Source organism: Oncorhynchus mykiss, chromosome 19 (assembly GCF_057628025.1).
Source record: "Oncorhynchus mykiss isolate SJ-2025 chromosome 19, ASM5762802v1, whole genome shotgun sequence".
In the NCBI taxonomy this organism is placed as follows: domain Eukaryota; kingdom Metazoa; phylum Chordata; class Actinopteri; order Salmoniformes; family Salmonidae; genus Oncorhynchus; species Oncorhynchus mykiss.
Genome location: NC_143040.1, coordinates 48,188,154 through 48,208,906, shown reverse-complemented (window position 1 = coordinate 48,208,906; position 20,753 = coordinate 48,188,154). Strand labels below are relative to the sequence as shown.

Below are 20,753 nucleotides of genomic sequence, written 5' to 3'. Positions count from 1 at the left end.
ATCAGAATCGTTTAAATCATCAATGGCAATATAGTTCCTACCATTTAATGCATCATATTGATGGGTCATCATTTAAACACATTATTTATACCATGCTATAGATAGGATAACAGTAATGGAGTGAAAGCAAATGAACTGACCTTGACATCCACTCCCGGAATGTAAAAGACAGTGGTCTCCAGATCACTGGATTTGGTCTGCAGAGAGGAAGGCACCTTCTTCCCGGCCAGGAGGTGGGTGGTTGAGGTGTAAGTGGGCTGGAGCTTCTTCTTCTTGGGTGGAGACTCCTGGTCCAGACTCCTGGAGCTGCGGTCACAACTCCTACAGTACAGGAGGATAAATAGCTTTCTAGAAACGTTGGTAACACTTAATCCTTAAGAGTCTAACCCGGGAGTGGGGGAGGGGGATACTAAGCTAACATATGGAATGGTTTTAAGATGGTCATACCAAGGATCATTTGGCTATTTGATTTTGAATTGTATGACCCCGTTAGGGATAAACAAATATTATTTGATGAAACATTGAATTTGACCTTAAATAACAGATTCATAAATGGAAAAACAGTTAAAAGAATCAATCAATGGGAAGTTTGTTTTAAAGTAAACCTTCCACCGCAGGTGTGGTGGATTGAGACGCAGCCCATGCATATCTCTAGCTTAAACAGATGGATTTTGATAGAGATTTTTTATTATGCTAATTCGATTTCTGTGGCGGGCACGGGCATTGACTCAAGGGGGTTAACTTAAAGTCTGCAGGTATAATACTTTATGATTTGTCTAGGTTATAATAAGGCATAAGTTATTAAATAGTTAGAAGATCCCTAGGGTTCAGGTGCCGTACCTTCTGAAGGAGACATCCTCGTGCTCGGGCTGCTGCGTGGTGGGGTGCAGGACACACTTGCCACTGTCAATCTCCACACGCACGTCCAGCTCAAAGTCAATGTTCCTCTCAGTGACTGAGCTCATGAGGCTGCGGTTGGTGGGTGTGCTGGGCCAGCGCTCACTGAACATCTGGCTGACAGCGGCGAAGCCTGATGGTTTTCTGTGTGGTGGTTGGCTGTGATAGCAGAACAAACGGGGGTCGTGTTTAGTAGGCAGGAAAATGTAAAAAAAAAAAAAAGAAATTGCATGCTTTTTAGTCTAGTAGTAGGTTTAATATGGGTCTGGGAACCGGCCAAACAAAGACGAGAGAGAGGTGGAAAGGGGAGGGGGGATAACTCACACAGTCCTCCTGAAGTAGCTGGATGACCTCTCGCGGTCAAACTCTTCCTCCTTGTCGGAGTCCTCTGAGGAAGAGGAGGAGAGCTCGTCACGCCGCATGTCGTCGTGCTGGAAGGGAATGCCAGGTGAGAAGACGGCGGGGGTTGCAGGGGCACTGAACACTGAGTGGGGTCCTTCGCTAACAGATGGGAAATGATGAAGGTGATGAAGATGATGATGGAGTGGCTCGTCAATGGTGATGGATAACAGGTCCATTTCTGTCTCCTCTGGAAACTTCAGCAGAGAACATATGGGAGGGGTTGAGAGGGGGACAGTTAGACTCTTTTAATTAGAAAAGGTCAACATTTTGAAAGTGCTCTAAACTCTGTAGCAGATAACATCCTTTTCAAAGTATCTGTATGTTTGTGTAGTAATACATTTGTAACGATTTGTTATAATTGCCAATACACAATGTGCGTTACAGTCATAATCTACTCCAGCTTGGCATCTTCAAAAAAATTTTTTAAACATGGCCAATATCATGGCTATTGCTAGATGTAATGTACATAACTAGAGGCTACAATGTCCTGTAATACAGACTGCTATGTGCTTGACGTTTTTTCATGCAGTGCTCTGGGAGAAGACAGAGGAAAGAGATATGGAGTCAGAGATGAAGAGGATGAAGTGAAGGATGTTAGGATGAAGACACCTGGGCAGAAAGAAGCTGCACGACAACGTCTTCTCTTAGGACAGTGGATGAAGCGGATCAACTCCCAAAACAAAAAACATTGCAACCCCTCACAAAGGACAGTATAGCCATAAACAACCACTGTTCTGAGCAGTTTGCATAAAATAGACATTTTCAAAAAGTAAAGGAGGAAACCTCAATGTTTCCACTAGTCACAGCTTTGAGGCACAATTATTCTGAGGCTGGCCAAGCTAAGGGTTTAGAGTTTAAGGCTCAGAGGCTCTATACATCCTAAAAGTCTTAAATCATAGCTACTAGGGTTGGCATAGCTGCTGCAGTTAGAAAAGGAGATCTGTGATTGAAAGAAGTTGATTTGGAGCGACATGGAATTTAATAACAGGATGCGTGTGTGTGAATCAATGGCACATTGAAATATAATCTTAAACATTCAGTATATACATGTACAGCATAATATGCAGGCATACTACTACCGGCAGGGTAGCCTAGTGGTTAGAGCGTTGGACTACTAACCGGAAGGTTGCAAGTTCAAATCGTTCTTTTTTTATTTTATTTTATTTTACCTTTATTTAACCAGGCAAGTCAGTTAAGAACAAATTCTTATTTTCAATGACGGCCTGGGAACAGTGGGTTAACTGCCTGTTCAGGGGCAGAACGACAGATTTGTACCTTGTCAGCTCGGGGGTTTGAACTCGCAACCTTCCGGTTACTAGTCCAACGCTCTAACCACTAGGCTACGCTGCCGCCCACTAGGCTACGCTGCTGTTCTGCCCCTGAACAGGCAGTTAAACCCACTGTTCCTAGGCCGTCATTGAAAATAAGAATTTGTCCTTAACTGACTAGGTAAATAAATACACATATACACAAGTCTAACCATATCTACAGAGCCGCAATATCGCCGATGACGTAGCCATGCGGCGAATAATTACAGTTTTCTTTGAAACACATAATCAGATGCAATGGCTGGTATTAAGAGCATATTACTCCCTACTAACCATATTGCCATTTGAGTTGTATTGTAAGTGCATGAAAAAATATTAGCTCAAGTGCACTTGACTTGTTGATCTCTTGCTACTGAAGATGGTATGGCATGCATCAATCCAACATACATGAAAATCAAGCATTGATTGATACTACTAGCCTTCTTCTCATCATCCTGTTTTGAATTTCCATGTTTTCAAACAAATTAGTCGTTGACATTTTATTAGAAGAAGAGGAAGAAGTGGAAGACGAAGAAGCGGAAGAAGAAGGTTCTTTTTTGATTTTCATTTGTTTGCGATTGCTTTTGGTTGTTTTACAAATACCTTGAAGACCTCTCCTGGACTGACTGGTCGGTTTGTAGAGTCCTGATTATTAATCTTCAGTTGAACAGAAAGAGAACAATGGAATCCATCCAAAAAATGAAAGCATAGCAACATGTTCAAGAGGGGATTTTGCACTCAAAAGAATAATCCACTCCAAAACTATTGTAATTTGTGTTTTGCGTCATCATGACAATGTGGCAAGTCACAATTTGCTTTTTTGAAAGTCCATCATCTTGAAAACTTGACTGCTCACATGCAAAACATTTTGGGACTGTATCAACAGTGGACTAATGAAAAAAATACTAGATTGTTTTTGAGTGGATTATTCCTTTAACTCTCCTTCAAGCTACAAGCAAGCTGAAAAGCTAACACTTAGCTTCCGCTGACATATCAGAGCGTTTCCACAATGTTTAGACACACACAGTCTCAGGTCAAGAGGCCTGTCATAGTGTTAAACAGGAGGATGAAATGATGCCCTAACTCAATAAAACGCTGTGCAACTGCCATTTTGGAGAATCCTATTGTTATTAACTACCATTGTCGTCATTCTATACATTACCGTGTCCTGGATGTTGAAGGTAACTCTTGGTCCAGGGGAGGATGCATCTACTCTGATGTCCGGCAAGTCATCTACGTCTCCTATTCTGGAACTGAGCAGGAAATTAGGAAAAATAATCCAACCCATTGGAAATTCAATTCAATTCCCAATCCTGACTTTACTGAATTGATACAGAATTGACCCATAGCCTGCTAGGTTTCAACTGCAGACAAGGAATGATCTTACAGTACCTTTGGCGTTCCATCCTTTTAAGTGGAGGCCTCCCTGCTGCTGTAGAGATGCTCTTGGAACGGTTATAGCTGGGTTTGTATCCCAGACCCCACTTGTCCTTTAGAGATGCAGCCTGATGGAGAAGCATACAAACAAGTGATCAGGGTTTATCAGTGCTGGTGTTCTTTCCATTTAAATTGAGATGTATGGAGTTGTAAGTTGCAGGATTTACAAATGGATTTCAAATAAAGACTCCCACAGTCCAGAAGTATTAAGCCCAGCAAAAGGGGGGTAAGTAAGTGCGTAGTGGTCTCACCCTCATGCTGGAGCGGCGTAGTTTCTTGCGGACATCTCTCCTGATGTCGTTGACGGCCACAGACTCCAGCTGCTGGTAGCGCTGGATCTCCTGGTTAATTGTGCCCTCACTCGCTCCCAATTTCCTGTGAAAGGAGAACATACAGTATACATTACATGAAATGGAGATGAGTGATCTGACTTCAAGGATTGATCCTTGGGTTTGGTGTTTGACAATAACTCTTACTTGAGGTCATCAATGACTTTGGCCTGCTCGTTCAGCTCTCTGATGTCCACTATTCTTTTGTTTAACTTCCCTCTTCTTGGATCTAAGATCTGGTTGCCCACTGCCGCCTGCCGCCTGAGGTCTATGGTCTCCTGTGGAGTATAAAGGACAAATTACAACCTGCAATTCACATATTACACCACATAATGTTTATGTATTTTTATAACAATCACCACAATTAAATAACCTAAATTAGATTACACCTCCAACCTGGGTTATTCACACCACAAAACTAACTAATAATTAATTATTACACCAAAGTTACACAGCCACATTTTACATTTTAATCATTTATCCAGAGCGACTTACAGTTAGTGCATTCATCTTAAGATAACTAGGTGAAAGAACCACATATCACAGGCATAGAAAGTAAAATTTTCCTCAGTTAGGTAGCCATCAGTAGAGTCAGGGAGGAGGGTGGGGTCAAAGTGACGAGGAGGATTATTTAAGATACTGTTTGCTCTGCCGTCCTAGCTTCAGGGTGAAGCTGGTTCCACAATTTGGACAGAGAAGGACAGGACAGAGAAGACTGGGCTGAGCGAGAGCTGCCCTCCCATAGGGTGGGCCAAGAGACCTGAGGTGGCAGAGCGGAGTGCTCAGGTTGGGGTGTAGGGTTTGAGCATATTGAAGGTAGGGAGGGGCAGTTCCACTTGCTGTTCCTTAGGTAAGCGCCATGGTCTTGTAGTGGATGCGAGCTTCGACTGGAAGCCAGTGGAGTGTGCGGAGGAGCGGATTGACATGAGAGTACTTGGGGAAGGTTGAAAACCAGGCGGGCTGCAGCGTTCTGGATGAGTTGCAGGGTTTTGAAGGCACAAGAGGGGAGCCCAGCCAACAGTGAGTTGCAGTAGCCCAGACAGGAGAGGAGACGTGCCTGGATTAGGACCTGAGTCGCTTCCTGTGTGAGGTAGGGTCATACTCTACAGATGTTGTAGAATCTGCATGAATCTGTAGGAGCGAAACACTGCTTTGATGTTTGCAGAGAACGACAGGGTGTTGTCCAGGGTCATGCCAAGGTTATTTGCACTCTGGGAGGGCGACACTGTGGAGTTGTCAACCGTGATGGAGTTGCGGTCTTTGAGCGGGCAGGCCTTCCCCGGGAGGAAGAGCATCACCGTCTTGTCGAGGTTGTGGTGATGGGCAGACATCCAAGTTGAGATATCTGCCAGGCACGCAGAGATGCGTGTCACCACTTGGGTGTCAGAAGGGGGGGAAGGAGAAAAGTAGTTGAGTGTCTTCAGCATAGCAATGATAGGAGAGACCATGTGAGGATATGACGGAGCCGAGTGACTTGGTGTATAGAAAGAAGAGGGCCAAGAACCAAGCCCTGGGGGACACCAGTAGTGAGAGTGCGTGGTGTAGACACAGATCCTCTTCATGTCACCTGGTAAGAGTGGCCTGCCAAGTAGGATGCAATCCAAGAGTGTGCAGAGCCTGAGACGCCCAGCCCTGAGAGGGTGGAGAGGGGGATCTGATGGTTCACGGTGTCAAAGGCAGCGGATAGATCTAGGAGGATGAAAACAGAAGAGAGAGAGTCAGCTTTGGCAGTGCGGAGAGCCTCCATGACACAGAGAAGAGCAGTCTCGGTTGAGTGACCCGTCTTGAAGGTTAGTGTCAAGAAGATTGTTCTGAGAGAGAGATAACGAGAAAGCACTCAAGTGTTTTGGAAAGAAAAGAAGGGATACAGGTCAATCGTTTTTGACGTCAGATGAGTCGTGTGTTGGTTTCTTGAGGAGGGGAGCGACTTGGGCAATTTTTAAGTTAGAGGGGACGCAGCCAGTGGACAGGGATGAGTTGTTGAGGGAAGTTCCCAGAGATGGTCTGGAGATGGGTGGAGGGGATGGGGTCGAGCGGGCAGATTTTCGGGCAGCCAGACCTCACTAGTCGCAGGATTTCATCTGGAGAGAGAGGGGAGAAAGAGATCAAGATGCAGGGTAGTTCTGTGTGAGTGAGACCAGTGGACTTAATAGGCTGAGTGATGTCGTCAATCTTCTTTTCAAAGTGGTTGACAAAGTCGTTCGCAGAGAGGAAGGGGGTGGGGGTGGAGGAGAAGGTGGAAAAGAGTTGACCAGGGTTAGAGGCAGAAGCTTGACATTTTGAGTGGTAGAAAGCTTTAGCAGCGGATACAGAGGAAGAGAAGGTAGAGAGGAGGGAGTGACAGGACGATAGGTCCTCCATTTAAACTTAGCTGTCTGCTGCCCTGTTCTGTAAACTCGTAATGAGTCACTCAGCCAGGGAGCAGGTGGGGAGAGCTGAGCCAGACGGGAGGAAAGGGGACAGTGTGAGTCATTGGATGTGGAAAGGGAGGAGAGTAGGGTCGAAGCGGCAGAATCAGGAGGAAGGAGGGAGAAAGATTCACCACCTTAGTCACATCTTATACTCACACCAATTATCATGTTATACACATACATAAACAGCAGAAAAATATGTGAAATGAAAGTCACCATCCCCATAATACTAGAGACCTTTGGGACCGATTGGTAACCCAATTCTCAGATGAGGGAGTTAACACAACATGTGTAACCAGGTGAAAAGAGAACTAGAAGAGCCTAAACCCCAAAGAGTCAATTGCTAAGTGACCATATTATTTTTTGCCATAGGGATGAGCATGGTTATTCGAATATCTGAACATACGCTAGTTTTTGAATACTTGCGAGAGTATTCATAAACATAATAATAAATCATAGTCCTATTTTAACAATGAAAAGGCGTTATTAAAATGAAATAAAAGTATATAAGTGACATTGCTACACACAAGGATATACCATGACATTTGACATTCTTAATTCAATAAAAACACATACTGTAGTCTACATGGGGTTTGTTGTTATTGTCAGCCAATCAAAGTGGCACTAGTCAGTGGCTCCATGTGTAGTAGCAAGCAGCGTTGGAGATCTCTAATCAACACAAAATGGAATTGAAATTACATAATTAAGTTAGCTAAATGAGAAGTAGTAGGCTACAAGGAGCAACCACCGGCAATCATTAATCTGAATTAAGGACAGGAAGTGCAGCAAAATAGCCTCAATTTCTGCATGAAAGCAGAGCGGCACCTCTCCCCCAAGTCACGCAGGTTATGTATTTACATGCATTTCAACTATCCAGATATCCCCCAAAAATGTTATGATATTATTCTAATTGTGAACTTGATATTATTTGAATTGTGCCCATCCCTAGTTTGCCGTTAGTTTGTTCTCCAAATACAGAATTGCTACGAGCCCTCTGATATTATCACAATTCATTGAGTCACTTAGCAATTGAAATCCATTCTGCAGCTTGAAATCTGGACCATAAAGCCTTAATGTTACCCGTAGCGTGATTAACGTGCCTAGAAGGTAGGACAATAGAGAGTGGGGCAGTTGAGGATGGGCTACAGTACATACACATCCCCAGGATAGGGGTCTGGGAGCCCTGGCCATGTTCCCTCTGGACGGGGGAAGAGCATAGTCGTTTAGGTAGTCGCCTGGTACCGAGACACTCTGGACACTGGGGCTTTTCAGGCCCAGGATGCTGTTTACCAGCCGTGTCCTGAACGTGAGCCTAGGGCTGCTGCACTCTCCCTCTGGGCTCCCCTGCAATCAACGGGATGGATACGCCCAAGGCAAGGTTCAACTGGGTGCATGGACTAAGCAGCTTGGATAGCTTTTAGTGCTGTCACAGTGGTTGTAATGGGTTGAACAGACATGCAGTCTTGACACTCAGTACTTTTTTACATTCTTGACACACAGTCAGGGATTTTACACACGCACACAGAGCTACTATAATCTCTAACACAATCAGAGTGCTTTAACAGCCTCTTAAATCGTCTTGAGGTAGTAGTGCACCAGAATCACAGGCATTAACAAACTCACAGGATACAAACACACTCAGAATTGTACAATTCACATGTTCAAAGTAATACACAAATATTCAGTATTGTTATCATGGTTAGGGAAAGACTGAAAACACTGACCATATGGATGGTCGGCGACATGGTGTCGGCCTCATCCTCATCAGACAAGTTGACCATGTTGATTGAGTTGAGGTCAGCGATGTCATCCACATCCTCCTCTCCCGTCAGCGAGGTCAGTGTGTTGCCTAGGGCGTTGAGACGCTTGCCAATGTTGGGGTCCATGTGGACGTCGATACCACACATTTTCCACAGCACGTTCAGCGCCCAGGTGCCTGCACTGCTGCTTTCTGATGGTCGCACAGGGAGGGAGGGACAATATTATCCTACACTAAATCCATCTATCACTCACTAAGAATACAAATATCTTGCTCAGAGAGAAGAAGAAAACAGCTGTGATGTGTTTTGGATAAAAGCTTGACAACGTTCACAGTCAAACGAACCCCTTTCATAATATACACAAGGTTTGATGCCCATTATCTGTGCAGTACTTACCTGCTGACAGCTGGCCTGTGGTTCTGGAGCACACTTCATATGTGCCATCTGGAACAACACCTACAAAATCAACACATTCAAATATTACATAAATAAGAGGACCGGCACAGTGTAGGGGACCACACTGTAGGAAGTTAGGCACATCTAGAGCTTAATTAGGGTGGTATATCAAAAGCTATCGGTTTCTTTGGTACTCAATATATGGGTGAAGCTTTAGACTTTCCCTATGTATTTTGAATGTACTTATTCTATATAAAGTCATGTTCTGATGTTAAACTTGACCTCAGCTTTTCCAGGGCCCAGCTCTAAATATAGACAAGCCGTCTCATTTCCTGACTTCATGCATTTGCAATTCCATTCTGTATGTAAAAGCCAACATCTTGCGGTCCAATCACTCACAGGCGTTCATGATCATGTCTCCTCGGATCTCAGGCTTCCAGTCATCCCAGGAGGTTTCAAAGCCCTCGGCGAAGCGGATGCAGAAGTTCTTGAAGTGGCCCTTGCTAACCAGCGACTCAGAGGAGCAGGCGGTGATCAGCGTGCTCTCGATGGTCAGCACCAGGGCAGAGCCCGTGTCAAAGTCAATGCTGTGGTTGGCCTGTGAGGATCGAGGTTTGAGGGTGGACGGGGCAGTAAGATGTTAAAGTTGGGTTACCGGATAAGTCTAACACAGGGATAACATTAAGGTTAACAGTCAGTCATCTGTTAGGAATAGGTGAAGGGTTACGGTAACATTTTATTTGACGGTCTGTTTATAAACATTAAATAGTTCGTTAAGAATTAAACTCAACACACTTAAGGCCTGTTAGTTATCCATGCATCATATTATGATTAGAGGTGTTTGTAATAATTTATGAAATTCTATGAATTTATACACAGGTTTGCTGCTAGAAACCTAATAATGGTTTACTAATGGTTAAAAAGTATTTAATAATGGTTTCTAAGCATATTGGCCGACCTTCAAATAAAGTATATTACTTAGGAATAGGAAATGTGCCTGTGTGTAATGTTGAAAAACACATTGGCTCCATGGAAACATCCATTTAGTTGATGCATAGTTAATGCAGTTGTGACGTTGTGCATGCCATAACACTCATGATAACAATAAAGTACCTGTGCCAATTGACCGTAACGGTGAGACATTCAACCAGTCAAACAATTTCAAGCTTCATTAAAGTTATGCCAGTTGTATCAAAAAAATTGCTGGTTGCCTATAACCTGTTACGTCAGCATTGTGTCAAGATTGCATCACAAACACTTATAACAGGTTGTTACAAGTAAAACAGTAATAAACCATTGAATAACATCACACAAGTGTTCACAAGAGATTGAATAGATTGTAAGTTACTTTTCGTGCATAATTTTGCGGGCCTACAGATCTGCTGGCCCCAGCTTCAGAGCGAATGCCTTCGAAACCTGGTATATGTCCTTTCTATGGAGATAAGAAACACAATTATAACTTTGACTAACTTGTAAGAGAAACAACCAGGGACTGTGGATGTAGTCATCAAATTCCAACTTTGATTAATCCTTTAACTATTTTCCACTATTAGTCAGTCATTCACCAATTCACAAATGAAATCTTTAGCATTTATGAAGACATTTACCTTGAATTAATTTTGTAATTTGCTGCTAATGCAAAGGAAACTGCACTGAAAAACCTTTATCCACCATTCCCATGTTTGCTATGTTTCCAAGGTTATCAAGATAGGCCCAATTGTATCTATTCAGCTATATACTAATACAGCTTGCTACACTTTATTAGGTACACCACCCCTTTCACAAAAATGGTTTACTCCTATATACAGTGAGTCACGTGGCCGTGGCTTGCTGAGCAGGCAGACAGGCATCGAGGCATTCAGTTACTGTTTGAATGAACGTTAGAATGGGCAAAACGAGTGACCTAAGCGACTTTGAGCGTGGTATGATCGTCGGTGCCAGGCGCGCCAGTTCCTTATCTCAGAAACGGCCCGCCTCCTGGGCTTTTCACGCACTACAGTGTCTATGGTTAGCTGAGAATGGTGAGACAAACAAAAAACATCCAGTTAGCGTCAGTCCTATGGGTGCTTGCGATGACAAGTCTAAGGAAAACGGCTATCGCAGCATTCGACCACACAGCGTCCCACTCCTATCAGCTAAAAACAAGAAGAAGAGGCTCCAGTGGGCAGGCGATCACCAACACTGGACAATTGAGGAGTGGAAAAACATTGCCTGGTCCGATGAATCCCGGTTCCTGTAACATCATGTTGATGGCAGAGAATTTGACATTAGCAGCATGAGTCCATCGCCCCATCCTGTCTGGTGTCAACGGTACAGGCTGGTGGCGGTGGTGTAATGGTGTGGGGAACGTTTTACTGGCACATGTTAGGTCCCTTGATACCAATTGAGCAACGTTTCCATGACACAAAGAATTTAGGCTGTTCTGGAGGCAAGTGGGGTCCGTCAGAGATAGGTGTACGTAATAAACTGTCCACTGAGTGTATATAACCAACTAAATTTTAATAAAGTCACTGAAGTTATTAAAAGTGACCAAATTACTACTAGTATATATTCATTCTTCTATATTTTGTTTTTATAATTGGTTCTGATTCAAATGAACATTGTGACAAAAAATGGTTGTAAAAAAGAATAACACATTTGAGAAAACATTGGATCAGCTCTTTGGCGAACGAGATGACCCATGATTTGATGATTACTCACACTGTGTGCCACTTTCAGACAAGCATATTTCTTACAATTTAGCTCATATCAATGTAACACACAAACAGTTTCAGGACAAGAAAAACAGAAAAACATTAACAAAATATGAGTCTACGGGTCAAAGACTAAATTTAACACCGTCAGGGTTGTTGTAGTAAAATACACAGTAATGTAATAACTATTATTTGTAATATGTAACTATTCTTAGTAACATTGTGTGTCCAAGACGTGTGCCCTCTTTCTCTACAAGCCCCAACTTGCAACATTCATTAATATACAGTACTTAAAAAGTATATACCATTTTAACATGCCACATTGCAAAGGCTTTCTCCCGAAAACATTAGGGTGCAAAATAAAGGACCACGTTTTTAAGATCATCATTCTCCTCCTACCAGTGAGTTGTTAGTGATGGGCAAACAGATTCCAAGGTCATTGACTGTGAGCTGTAGGAACAGGGTGCTGAAGGCCTGGGCTGAGGTCTGCTGGATGCCTGGCAGCTTGTCCACCACCTCCTTGGTGGCCATGTGGATGTCTTTGTTCAATGCCAGACGTTGCTCGTTCCAGTTATCGTAGGCCGCCTTGTAGTTCAGCCAGAAGAGTACAGCTGCAACGAGAAGGGAAACAGTGATTAAGTTTTCTATAACGATTTTCTTGGGGAGGTTATGCAATTTAGAGAATTCGATTCCGAGAATCTGAAAACTTATTAAGGCCTGACCTCTGTCAAAGGCCACAGGCTGAGCAAAGACGATTGGCCGGTTGAGAGTGATGAGTACTGCCTCTTTGTCTGAGGAGCCACTGATCTCCTCCTGAAGGGCGTTCCGTAAGCCAATACGAGTGCGGAAGTAGGCCACCTGGTGGAAGTCTGAACCCGCCTCCTCGTATACCTGTGGAATAAATAAATAGTTATATCTCACAAAACAGGGGCAGACACAATACTTTATTGATCCTCAAAAGGAGGAATCTGATTGCAGCAGCTAATTGAAACAAACACAACCTATATTAATTTGCTGTAGCCTACCTGATGCTTGACTATTTGGCCCAGGGCGAGGTTCAGGTCCACTTGGCACTTCCCAAACAGTTTGAGGTAACTGCTGCTGCCGCCGGGCTGGGCTTTACATTGGATCCTGTTGGAGAGCTCCAGCTCTATCAGCCCTGTCTCGAAGCGCACCGCTCTCATGGATGGAGTGGTGGCTGTCATCTGGATCCCCTGCAAACCACAAGAATTCAGGAAAAAGTCATCAGTTTCATTCCCGTACTCAAGCAATAAGTAACAAGAATGTAAACTGCAGCACATTTCTTGTTTTAAATACTGGTACCTTAAACATCAGACTGAGTGAGTAGAGCAAAATCTTGGGCTTGTCAGCGTCTGTTGAGATGTCGTGCTCATTCCACAGAGGGATGGGCTGCTCTCCTCCTGCATAGACAAACATTTAACACAAAGTGTCTAAGCAAAATACTGAAACACAACAACAACTTTCAATGTCCTTGTGTTATACAGCGGGCCAGACCTGATACTTTCTGGATGACCTCATTGACTTCCTTCATGAAAACCTTCTGCAGGAACACCAGGTGGTTCAGGAGGTCCGTGGTGAGGTTGTGCTCAAAAGAACCAATCTACGTGAAGGGGGATTGAAATGAATGAAAATAACAGAAAGGCACACAGACTGAATATGCTGCCAATTACCACTTTATTGACAATGTTTCGATTCACAAGTATCTTCGTCAGGTCGAACGGACTGAGTACTCACATCCACAAATTCACCACGCATGAGCATTACGCGGGAAGCCAATATATATATCTAGCTCAAATAATATCCAAACAAATGAACAAACAATCAAAATAGAACAACACTGTGTTGACATATATTTTATATTAATAAAAGGTATAGTCTGCAATAGCGGAGCTACTCTACTTGAATATGGCAGCCTCACCTCAGCCACACAGCGCAGGTAATTCCCCTGGAGGTAGTTGCCTTGCTTCATGGGGATTGGGAAGTCGTCAGTAAAATCCGAGTGGCCCTCGTGGTCCTCCATTATGTATTCTCCAGACATGGTGACTGGCGGGAGGTTGAGGTTGGCCGAGGGTGGCATGGCGGACATGGTGTCCACCGGGGACACCTTGGACTGGAAACACAACTTGTGGTTGGGCAGCTCAAACGTGAACCTTGTCTGGGCACCTGCAGAGAACAATGAGTTTATCAATCCACTCAGAATTAAATTAAGATGCATTGTCAGACCACAAATAATACGATCCTCATAATACAAGTACAATATCCCATTACCCCAGTCGGAGGTTAAAGCTGGGTGCTAACTACTGTGCCTTCAAAAAGTATTCATAGCCCTTGACTTATTCCACATTTTGTTGTTACAGCCCAATTTCAAAATGGATTAAATAGATTCTCTCAACCATCTACACACAATACCCCATGTTTTTATACATTTTTACACATTTATTGAAAATGAAATACAGAAATACCTCATTTACATAAGTATTCATACCCCTGAATCAATACTTTGTAGAATAACCTATGGCAGAGTTTACAGCTTGGGTATGTCTGTATCAGCTTTGCACATCTGGATTTGGGGATTTTCTCCCATTCAGATTTTCTCGAACTCTGTTAAGTTAGATGGGGAGCGGCAGTGAACAGCAATCTTCAAGTCTTTCCACAGATTTTCAATGCGATTCAAGTGCCTTTTTGCAAACTCAAGGCATGCTGTCATGTTCCTTTTTCTAAAGGAGGCTTCCACCTGGAAACTCTCCAATAAAGCCCAGATTGGTGAAGTTCTGTAGAGACTGTTGCCCTTCTAGCATGTTCTCCCATCTCAGCCAAGGAACTCTGTAGTTCTGTCAGAGTGGTCATTGGGTTCTCAGTCCAAAGTCCTTCTTGCCCGGTTGCTCAGTTTGGTCGGATGGCCAGCCTTTTACAGAGTCTTTTTCCATTTCCCAATGATAGAGACCACTGTGCTCTTGGAAACTTTCAACACTCTAGAAATGGTTTTATACCATTCCCCAGATACACTACATGGCCAAAAGTATGTGGACTCCACTTCAGATTAGTGGATTTGGCTATATTTCAGTCACACTCGTGGCTGACAGGTGTATAAAATTGAGCACACAGCCATGGAATCTCCAAAGACAAACATTGGTAGTGCAATGGCCAGTACTGAAGAGCTCAGTGACTGACTTTCAACGTGGCACCGTCATAGGATGCCACCTTTCCAACAATCTGGGTTTGGCAGATGCCAGGGGAACACTACCTTCCCCAAAGCATAGTGCCAACTGTAAAGTTGGGTGGAGGAGGAATAATGGGGATATTTTTCATGATTCGGGCTCGGTCCCTTAGTTCCAGTGAAGGAAAATCTTAACGTTACAGCATACAAAGACATTCTAGATGATTTTGGGGAAGACCCTTTCTTGTTTCAGCCTGACAATAGCACTGCGCACAAAGCAAGGTCCATACAGAAATGGTTTGTCAAGATCGGTGTAGAAGATATCTTGACTAGCCTGCACAGAGCCCTGATCTCAACCCCATCAAATACATTTGGGAAGAATTGGAACACCGACTGCGAGCCAGGCCTAATCGCACAACATCAGTACCTAATGTCACTGATCCTCGTGGCTGAATGGAAACAAGTTCCCACAGCAATGTTCCAACATCTAGTAGAAAGCCTTCCCAGAAGAGTGGAGGCTGTTATAGCAGCAAAGGAGGGACCAACTCCATATTAATGCCCATGATGTTGGAATGAGATGTTCGACGAGGCATGTACATGTAGTGTACATGCCTCATAACAATTATATCTTGGAGATCCAAGGACAGTTCCTTCAGTGTATAGTTTCTGCTCTGACACGCACTGGCAACTGTGGGCCCTTATACAGACAGGTGTGCTTCTTTCTAAATGTCAAAACAATTGTAATCAAATTGTAGTGACATCTCAAGGATGATCAAAGGAAATTGGATGCACATGAGCTTCATTTGGAGTGTCATAGCAAAGGGGTGCGAATACTTACAGTACCAGTCAAAAGTTTGGACATACCTACTCATTCCAGGGTTTTTCTTTATTTTCACTATTTTCTACATTGTAGAATAATAGTGAAGATCAAAACTATGAAATAACACATTAAAATCATGTACTAACCCCAAAAATGTTAAACAAATGTATAAATATTTTATATTTGAAATTCTTCAAATTAGCTACCCTTTGCCTTGATGACAGCATTGCACACTCTTGGCATTCTCTCAACCAGCTTCACCTGGAATGCATTTCAATTAACAGGTGTGCCTTGTTAAAAGTTAATATTTGGAATTTCTTTCCTTCCTAATGAGTTTGAGCCAATCAGTTGTGTTGTGACAAGGTAGGTGTGGTATACAGAAGATAGTCCTATTTGGTAAAAGACCAAGTCAATATTATGGCAAGAACAGTTCAAATAAGCAAAGAGAAATGACAGTCCATCATCATTTTAAGACATGAAGGTCAGTCAATACAGAACATTTCAAGAACTTTGAAAGTTTCTTCAAATGCAGTAGAGAAAAAGTATGAAGCGCTATGATTAAATTGGCTCTCATGAGGACCGCCATAGGAAAGGAAGACCCAGAGTTACCCCTGCAGGAGAGGATAAGTTCAAAAGAGTTACCAGCCTCAGAAATCAGCAATTAACTGCACCTCAGATTGCAGCCCCAAAAAATTATTCACAGAGTTCAAGTAACAGTGGACTCCCGAGTGACACAGTGGTCTAAGGCACTGCATCTCAGTGCTAGAGGCGTCACTGCAGACACCCTGGTTCGAATCCAGGCTGTATCACAACCGGCTGTGATTGGGAGTCCCATAGGGCGGCGCACAATTGGCCCAGCATCGTCTGGGTTTGGCCGGTGTAGGCCGTCATTGTAAATAAGAATGTATTTTTAACTGACTTGCCTAGTTAAATAAAGATTTTAAAAAATACAAAAATAAAAATACTAATAATAAAAATAAAAACAGACATCTCAACATCAACTGTTCAGAGGAGACTGTGTGAATCAGGCCTTCATGGCCAAATTGCTGAAAATAAACCACTACAAAAGTACACCAATAAGAAGAAGAGACTTGCTTGGGCCAAGAAACACGGGCAATGGACTGAAGAAAATCTGTCCTTTGGGCTGATGAGTCCAAATTTGAGATTTTTGGTTCTAACCGCCATGCCTTTGTGAGACACAGAGTAGGTGAATGGATGATCTCCGCATGTGTGGTTCCCACCATGAAGCATAGAGGTGTGATGGTGTGGGGTTGCTTTGCTGGTGACACAGTCTGTGATTAATTTAGAATACAAATAACACTTAACCAGCATGGCTACAACAGCATTCTGCAGCGATACGCCATCCCATCTGGTTTGCGCTTAGTGGGACTATACTTTATTTTTCAACAGGAGAATGACCCAAAACACACCTCCAGGCTGTGTATGGGCTATTTGACCAAGAAGGAGAGTTTATGGAGTGCTGCATCAGATGACCTGGCCTCCACAATCACCCAACCTCAAACCAATTGAGATGGTTTGTGATGAGTTGGACCGCAGAGTGAAGGAAAAGCAGCCAACAAGTGCTCAGCATATGTGGGTACTTCTTCAAGACTGTTGGAAAAGCATTCCAGGTGAAGCTGGTTGAGAGAATGCCAAGAGTGTGCAAAGCTGTCATCAAGGCAAAGGGTGACTACTTTGAAGAATCTCAAATATATTTTTGCATACATACAGTGCCGTGCGAAAGTATTAGGCCCCCTTGAACTTTGCGACCTTTTGCCACATTTCAGGCTTCAAACATAAAGATATAAAACTGTATTTTTTTGTGAAGAATCAACAACAAGTGGGACACAATCATGAAGTGGAACGACATTTATTGGATATTTCAAACTTTTTTAACAAATCAAAAACTGAAAAATTGGGCGTGCAAAATTATTCAGCCCCCTTAAGTTAATACTTTGTAGCGCCACCTTTTGCTGCGATTACAGCTGTAAGTCGCTTGGGGTATGTCTCTATCAGTTTTGCACATCGAGAGACTGAATTTTTTTCCCATTCCTCCTTGCAAAACAGCTCGAGCTCAGTGAGGTTGGATGGAGAGCATTTGTGAACAGCAGTTTTCAGTTCTTTCCACAGATTCTCGATTGGATTCAGGTCTGGACTTTGACTTGGCCATTCTAACACCTGGATATGTTTATTTTTGAACCATTCCATTGTAGATTTTGCTTTATGTTTTGGATCATTGTCTTATTGGAAGACAAATCTCCGTCCCAGTTTCAGGTCTTTTGCAGACTCCATCAGGTTTTTTTCCAGAATGGTCCTGTATTTGGCTCCATCCATCTTCCCATCAATTTTAAACATCTCTCCTGTCCCTGCTGAAGAAAAGCAGGCCCAAACCATGATGCTGCCACCACCATGTTTGACAGTGGGGATGGTGTGTTCAGGGTGATGAGCTGTGTTGCTTTTACGCCAAACATAACGTCTTGCATTGTTGCCAAAAAGTTCAATTTTGGTTTCATCTGACCAGAGCACCTTCTTCCACATGTTTGGTGTGTCTCCCAGGTGGCTTGTGGCAAACCTTAAACGACACTTTTTATGGATATCTTTAAGAAACGGCTTTCTTCTTGCCACTCTTCCATAAAGGCCAGATTTGTGCAATATACGACTGATTGTTGTCCTATGGACAGAGTCTCCCACCTCAGCTGTAGATCTCTGCAGTTCATCCAGAGTGATCATGGGCCTCTTGGCTGCATCTCTGATCAGTCTTCTCCTTGTATGAGCTGAAAGTTTAGAGGGACGGCCAGGTCTTGGTAGATTTGCAGTGGTCTGATACTCCTTCCATTTCAATATTATCGCTTGCACAGTGCTCCTTGGGATGTTTAAAGCTTGGGAAATCTTTTTGTATCCAAATCCGGCTTTAAACTTCTTCACAACAGTATCTCGGACCTGCCTGGTGTGTTCCTTGTTCTTCATGATGCTCTCTGCGCTTTTAACAGACCTCTGAAACTATCACAGTGCAGGTGCATTTATACGGAGACTTGATTACACACAGGTGGATCGTATTTATCATCATTAGTCATTTAGGTCAACATTGGATCATTCAGAGATCCTCACTGAACTTCTGGAGAGAGTTTGCTGCACTGAAAGTAAAGGGGCTGAATAATTTTGCACGCCCAATTTTTCAGTTTTTGATTTGTTAAAAAAGTTTGAAATATCCAATAAATGTCGTTCCACTTCATGATTGTGTCCCACTTGTTGTTGATTCTTCACAAAAACATCTAGTTTTATATCTTTATGTTTGAAGCCTGAAATGTGGCTAAAGGTCGCAAAGTTCAAGGGGGCTGAATATTTTCGCAAGGCACTGTATACTTTTTGGGTTACTACATGTGTTATGTCATAGTTTTGATGTCTTCACTATTATTCTACAATGTAGAAAATAGTAAATATAAGGTGGTGTGTCCAAACTTTTGACTGGTACTGTAAATTAAATATTTTAATTTTCAGTAATATTGCAAACATTTCTAAAAACATGTTTTAACTTTTTCAAATATTTTTAATACATTTTTAATTCAGGCTGTAACAACAAAATCTGGAATAAATCAAGGGGTATGAATACTTTCTGAAGGCACTGTACCTGTCATGCCGTGACTCTTCATGCGGCCCATCTTGTATTCAGCCTTGAGGGAGGGCAAAAGGGCTGCTCCTATGGTGATGCCGTCCATCATAGCGCTGAACTTGAGGACGATGGGCTTCTTCTCAAGACCCTCTGGCAGCTGGGGGAACTCATTGGCCTCCACGGGGGTCTGGTTGATGCTGGACGCCTTGTCAGAGGGCTGAGGGGTGGGGGTGTCTTCCCTGTTTGGGGGTGACCTAAAAGAAATAACATAGTTCAGGATGAAGATGTTTTGCTTAGTCCATGAAGGAAATTCAGAGGAAAGAAAATGGTTCTCTCACTGAAATGCTTTCCTGTCATACTAGACACATAGGAGAGGACCACACTGAGCAAGCAGTTCTGCCTACCCAGCCCCAGTTCTTGAGAGTGGCTCACCTAGTAGATACCTATAGATTTCAATGGGACTCAAAGTTTAAATAATACAATATCCTGTGAATAATACAACAATTTCCTCCTAGACTCACACGTTGGACGGCTGGCGGATGAGGTCGGAGATCTGCTTTGAGAGCTGATGGGAGCTACGGACCATCATGCTGTGCAGCGTGGCTGGGTGCTGGGGGATGTTGATCATGATGGCGCCCACCTTGAACACAGCTGCGTTGTTGGTCTTCAGGCCCCGCTGAGCGCTGTACAGGGCCTGGGACTTAGCTACGTTGCATTTCACAACCGTTCTGGAAAGGGCAGAGTAGAGTGTCAGCGATTCTAATATGACTGTTTGACAACAGGTTAAGACAGGACAACATCTATAGAACAACAATGTACAAAAAGTGTTTTGGTCATTTTTGTTAGACAGCAGGCATACTACACACTAAGAAGCACATAACGACAACCATGTTATGGGGGCATAAGAATGACAGGGATTTATAGGCTCTTCCATTACGTTGCCAAAAAATCAACAATAAATTAGATCACGCTTACAGGATGAATCGCTGCGATCTAGCTGATCTATAAAGATACTCTAGCCACTATACACATGAAGGAAGGAACACAGAAACAGGAGAAAAGGACAGTGGGGGATTACCAATCTAACACGATGAAGGACAATAACACAGCTAGAGCTGTACACTGAAGAAACACTGCGTTACCACAGACTCCAGACAAAATGAAAGTTGTGTTTTAACTAGGTACTACTGTGGCATTGCTATGATGTGCCAAGGTGCAGTAGTTATAAACACATACAGAAACTCTTGTTTGGCTGTGCTGGTAGGAGATGTGGGGAAATCCTCCAGTCTATGTAAAATGATGGAAGAGAAAGCAGGGAAAGTAAAAAAAGAGAGCAAATGAAAAATTGAGTATTCACGCAGAGATACTGACAACAGACTAGATTAGAATATCTTCCACCTTCCTTCGCCTGCCAAAAGTATTTCCAGTGATGCCAACATAATATTTGCAGTAATTTGAATATTTCTAGGATTTGATTACTGTGAAGTAACTGTAGGAATAACTCACACAGTAT

The 20,753-nt window shown here is 43.1% G+C and overlaps 1 protein-coding gene across 43 annotated transcripts in view; it reads right to left on the bottom strand.

Moving 5' to 3' along the window:
• LOC110497798 (bridge-like lipid transfer protein family member 1) overlaps positions 1 to 20,753 on the bottom strand; it is a 126,761-nt gene that overhangs the window by 29,071 nt on the left and 76,937 nt on the right. For 9 of the 43 annotated variants that reach the window (XM_021574170.3, XM_036954759.2, XM_036954763.2 and 6 more), the window contains 22 exons: positions 20,477 to 20,527; positions 19,762 to 19,968; positions 19,259 to 19,494; positions 13,572 to 13,816; positions 13,148 to 13,253; positions 12,956 to 13,053; positions 12,658 to 12,846; positions 12,355 to 12,523; positions 12,032 to 12,243; positions 10,288 to 10,371; positions 9,339 to 9,537; positions 8,940 to 8,999; positions 8,508 to 8,734; positions 7,939 to 8,127; positions 4,520 to 4,650; positions 4,295 to 4,418; positions 3,999 to 4,111; positions 3,769 to 3,859; positions 3,210 to 3,263; positions 1,222 to 1,493; positions 841 to 1,056; positions 141 to 321 (listed from right to left, as the gene is read on the bottom strand). In XM_021574170.3, the coding sequence (XP_021429845.3) occupies positions 141 to 321; positions 841 to 1,056; positions 1,222 to 1,493; positions 3,210 to 3,263; positions 3,769 to 3,859; positions 3,999 to 4,111; positions 4,295 to 4,418; positions 4,520 to 4,650; positions 7,939 to 8,127; positions 8,508 to 8,734; positions 8,940 to 8,999; positions 9,339 to 9,537; positions 10,288 to 10,371; positions 12,032 to 12,243; positions 12,355 to 12,523; positions 12,658 to 12,846; positions 12,956 to 13,053; positions 13,148 to 13,253; positions 13,572 to 13,816; positions 19,259 to 19,494; positions 19,762 to 19,968; positions 20,477 to 20,527 (3,454 nt within the window). Of the gene's footprint in view, positions 1 to 140; positions 322 to 840; positions 1,057 to 1,221; positions 1,494 to 3,209; positions 3,264 to 3,768; positions 3,860 to 3,998; positions 4,112 to 4,294; positions 4,419 to 4,519; positions 4,651 to 7,938; positions 8,128 to 8,507; positions 8,735 to 8,939; positions 9,000 to 9,338; positions 9,538 to 10,287; positions 10,372 to 12,031; positions 12,244 to 12,354; positions 12,524 to 12,657; positions 12,847 to 12,955; positions 13,054 to 13,147; positions 13,254 to 13,571; positions 13,817 to 19,258; positions 19,495 to 19,761; positions 19,969 to 20,476; positions 20,528 to 20,753 lie in introns of those variants that run through there. The other 34 variants (XM_036954765.2, XM_090211171.1, XM_090211180.1 and 31 more) reach the window with 12 other exon arrangements.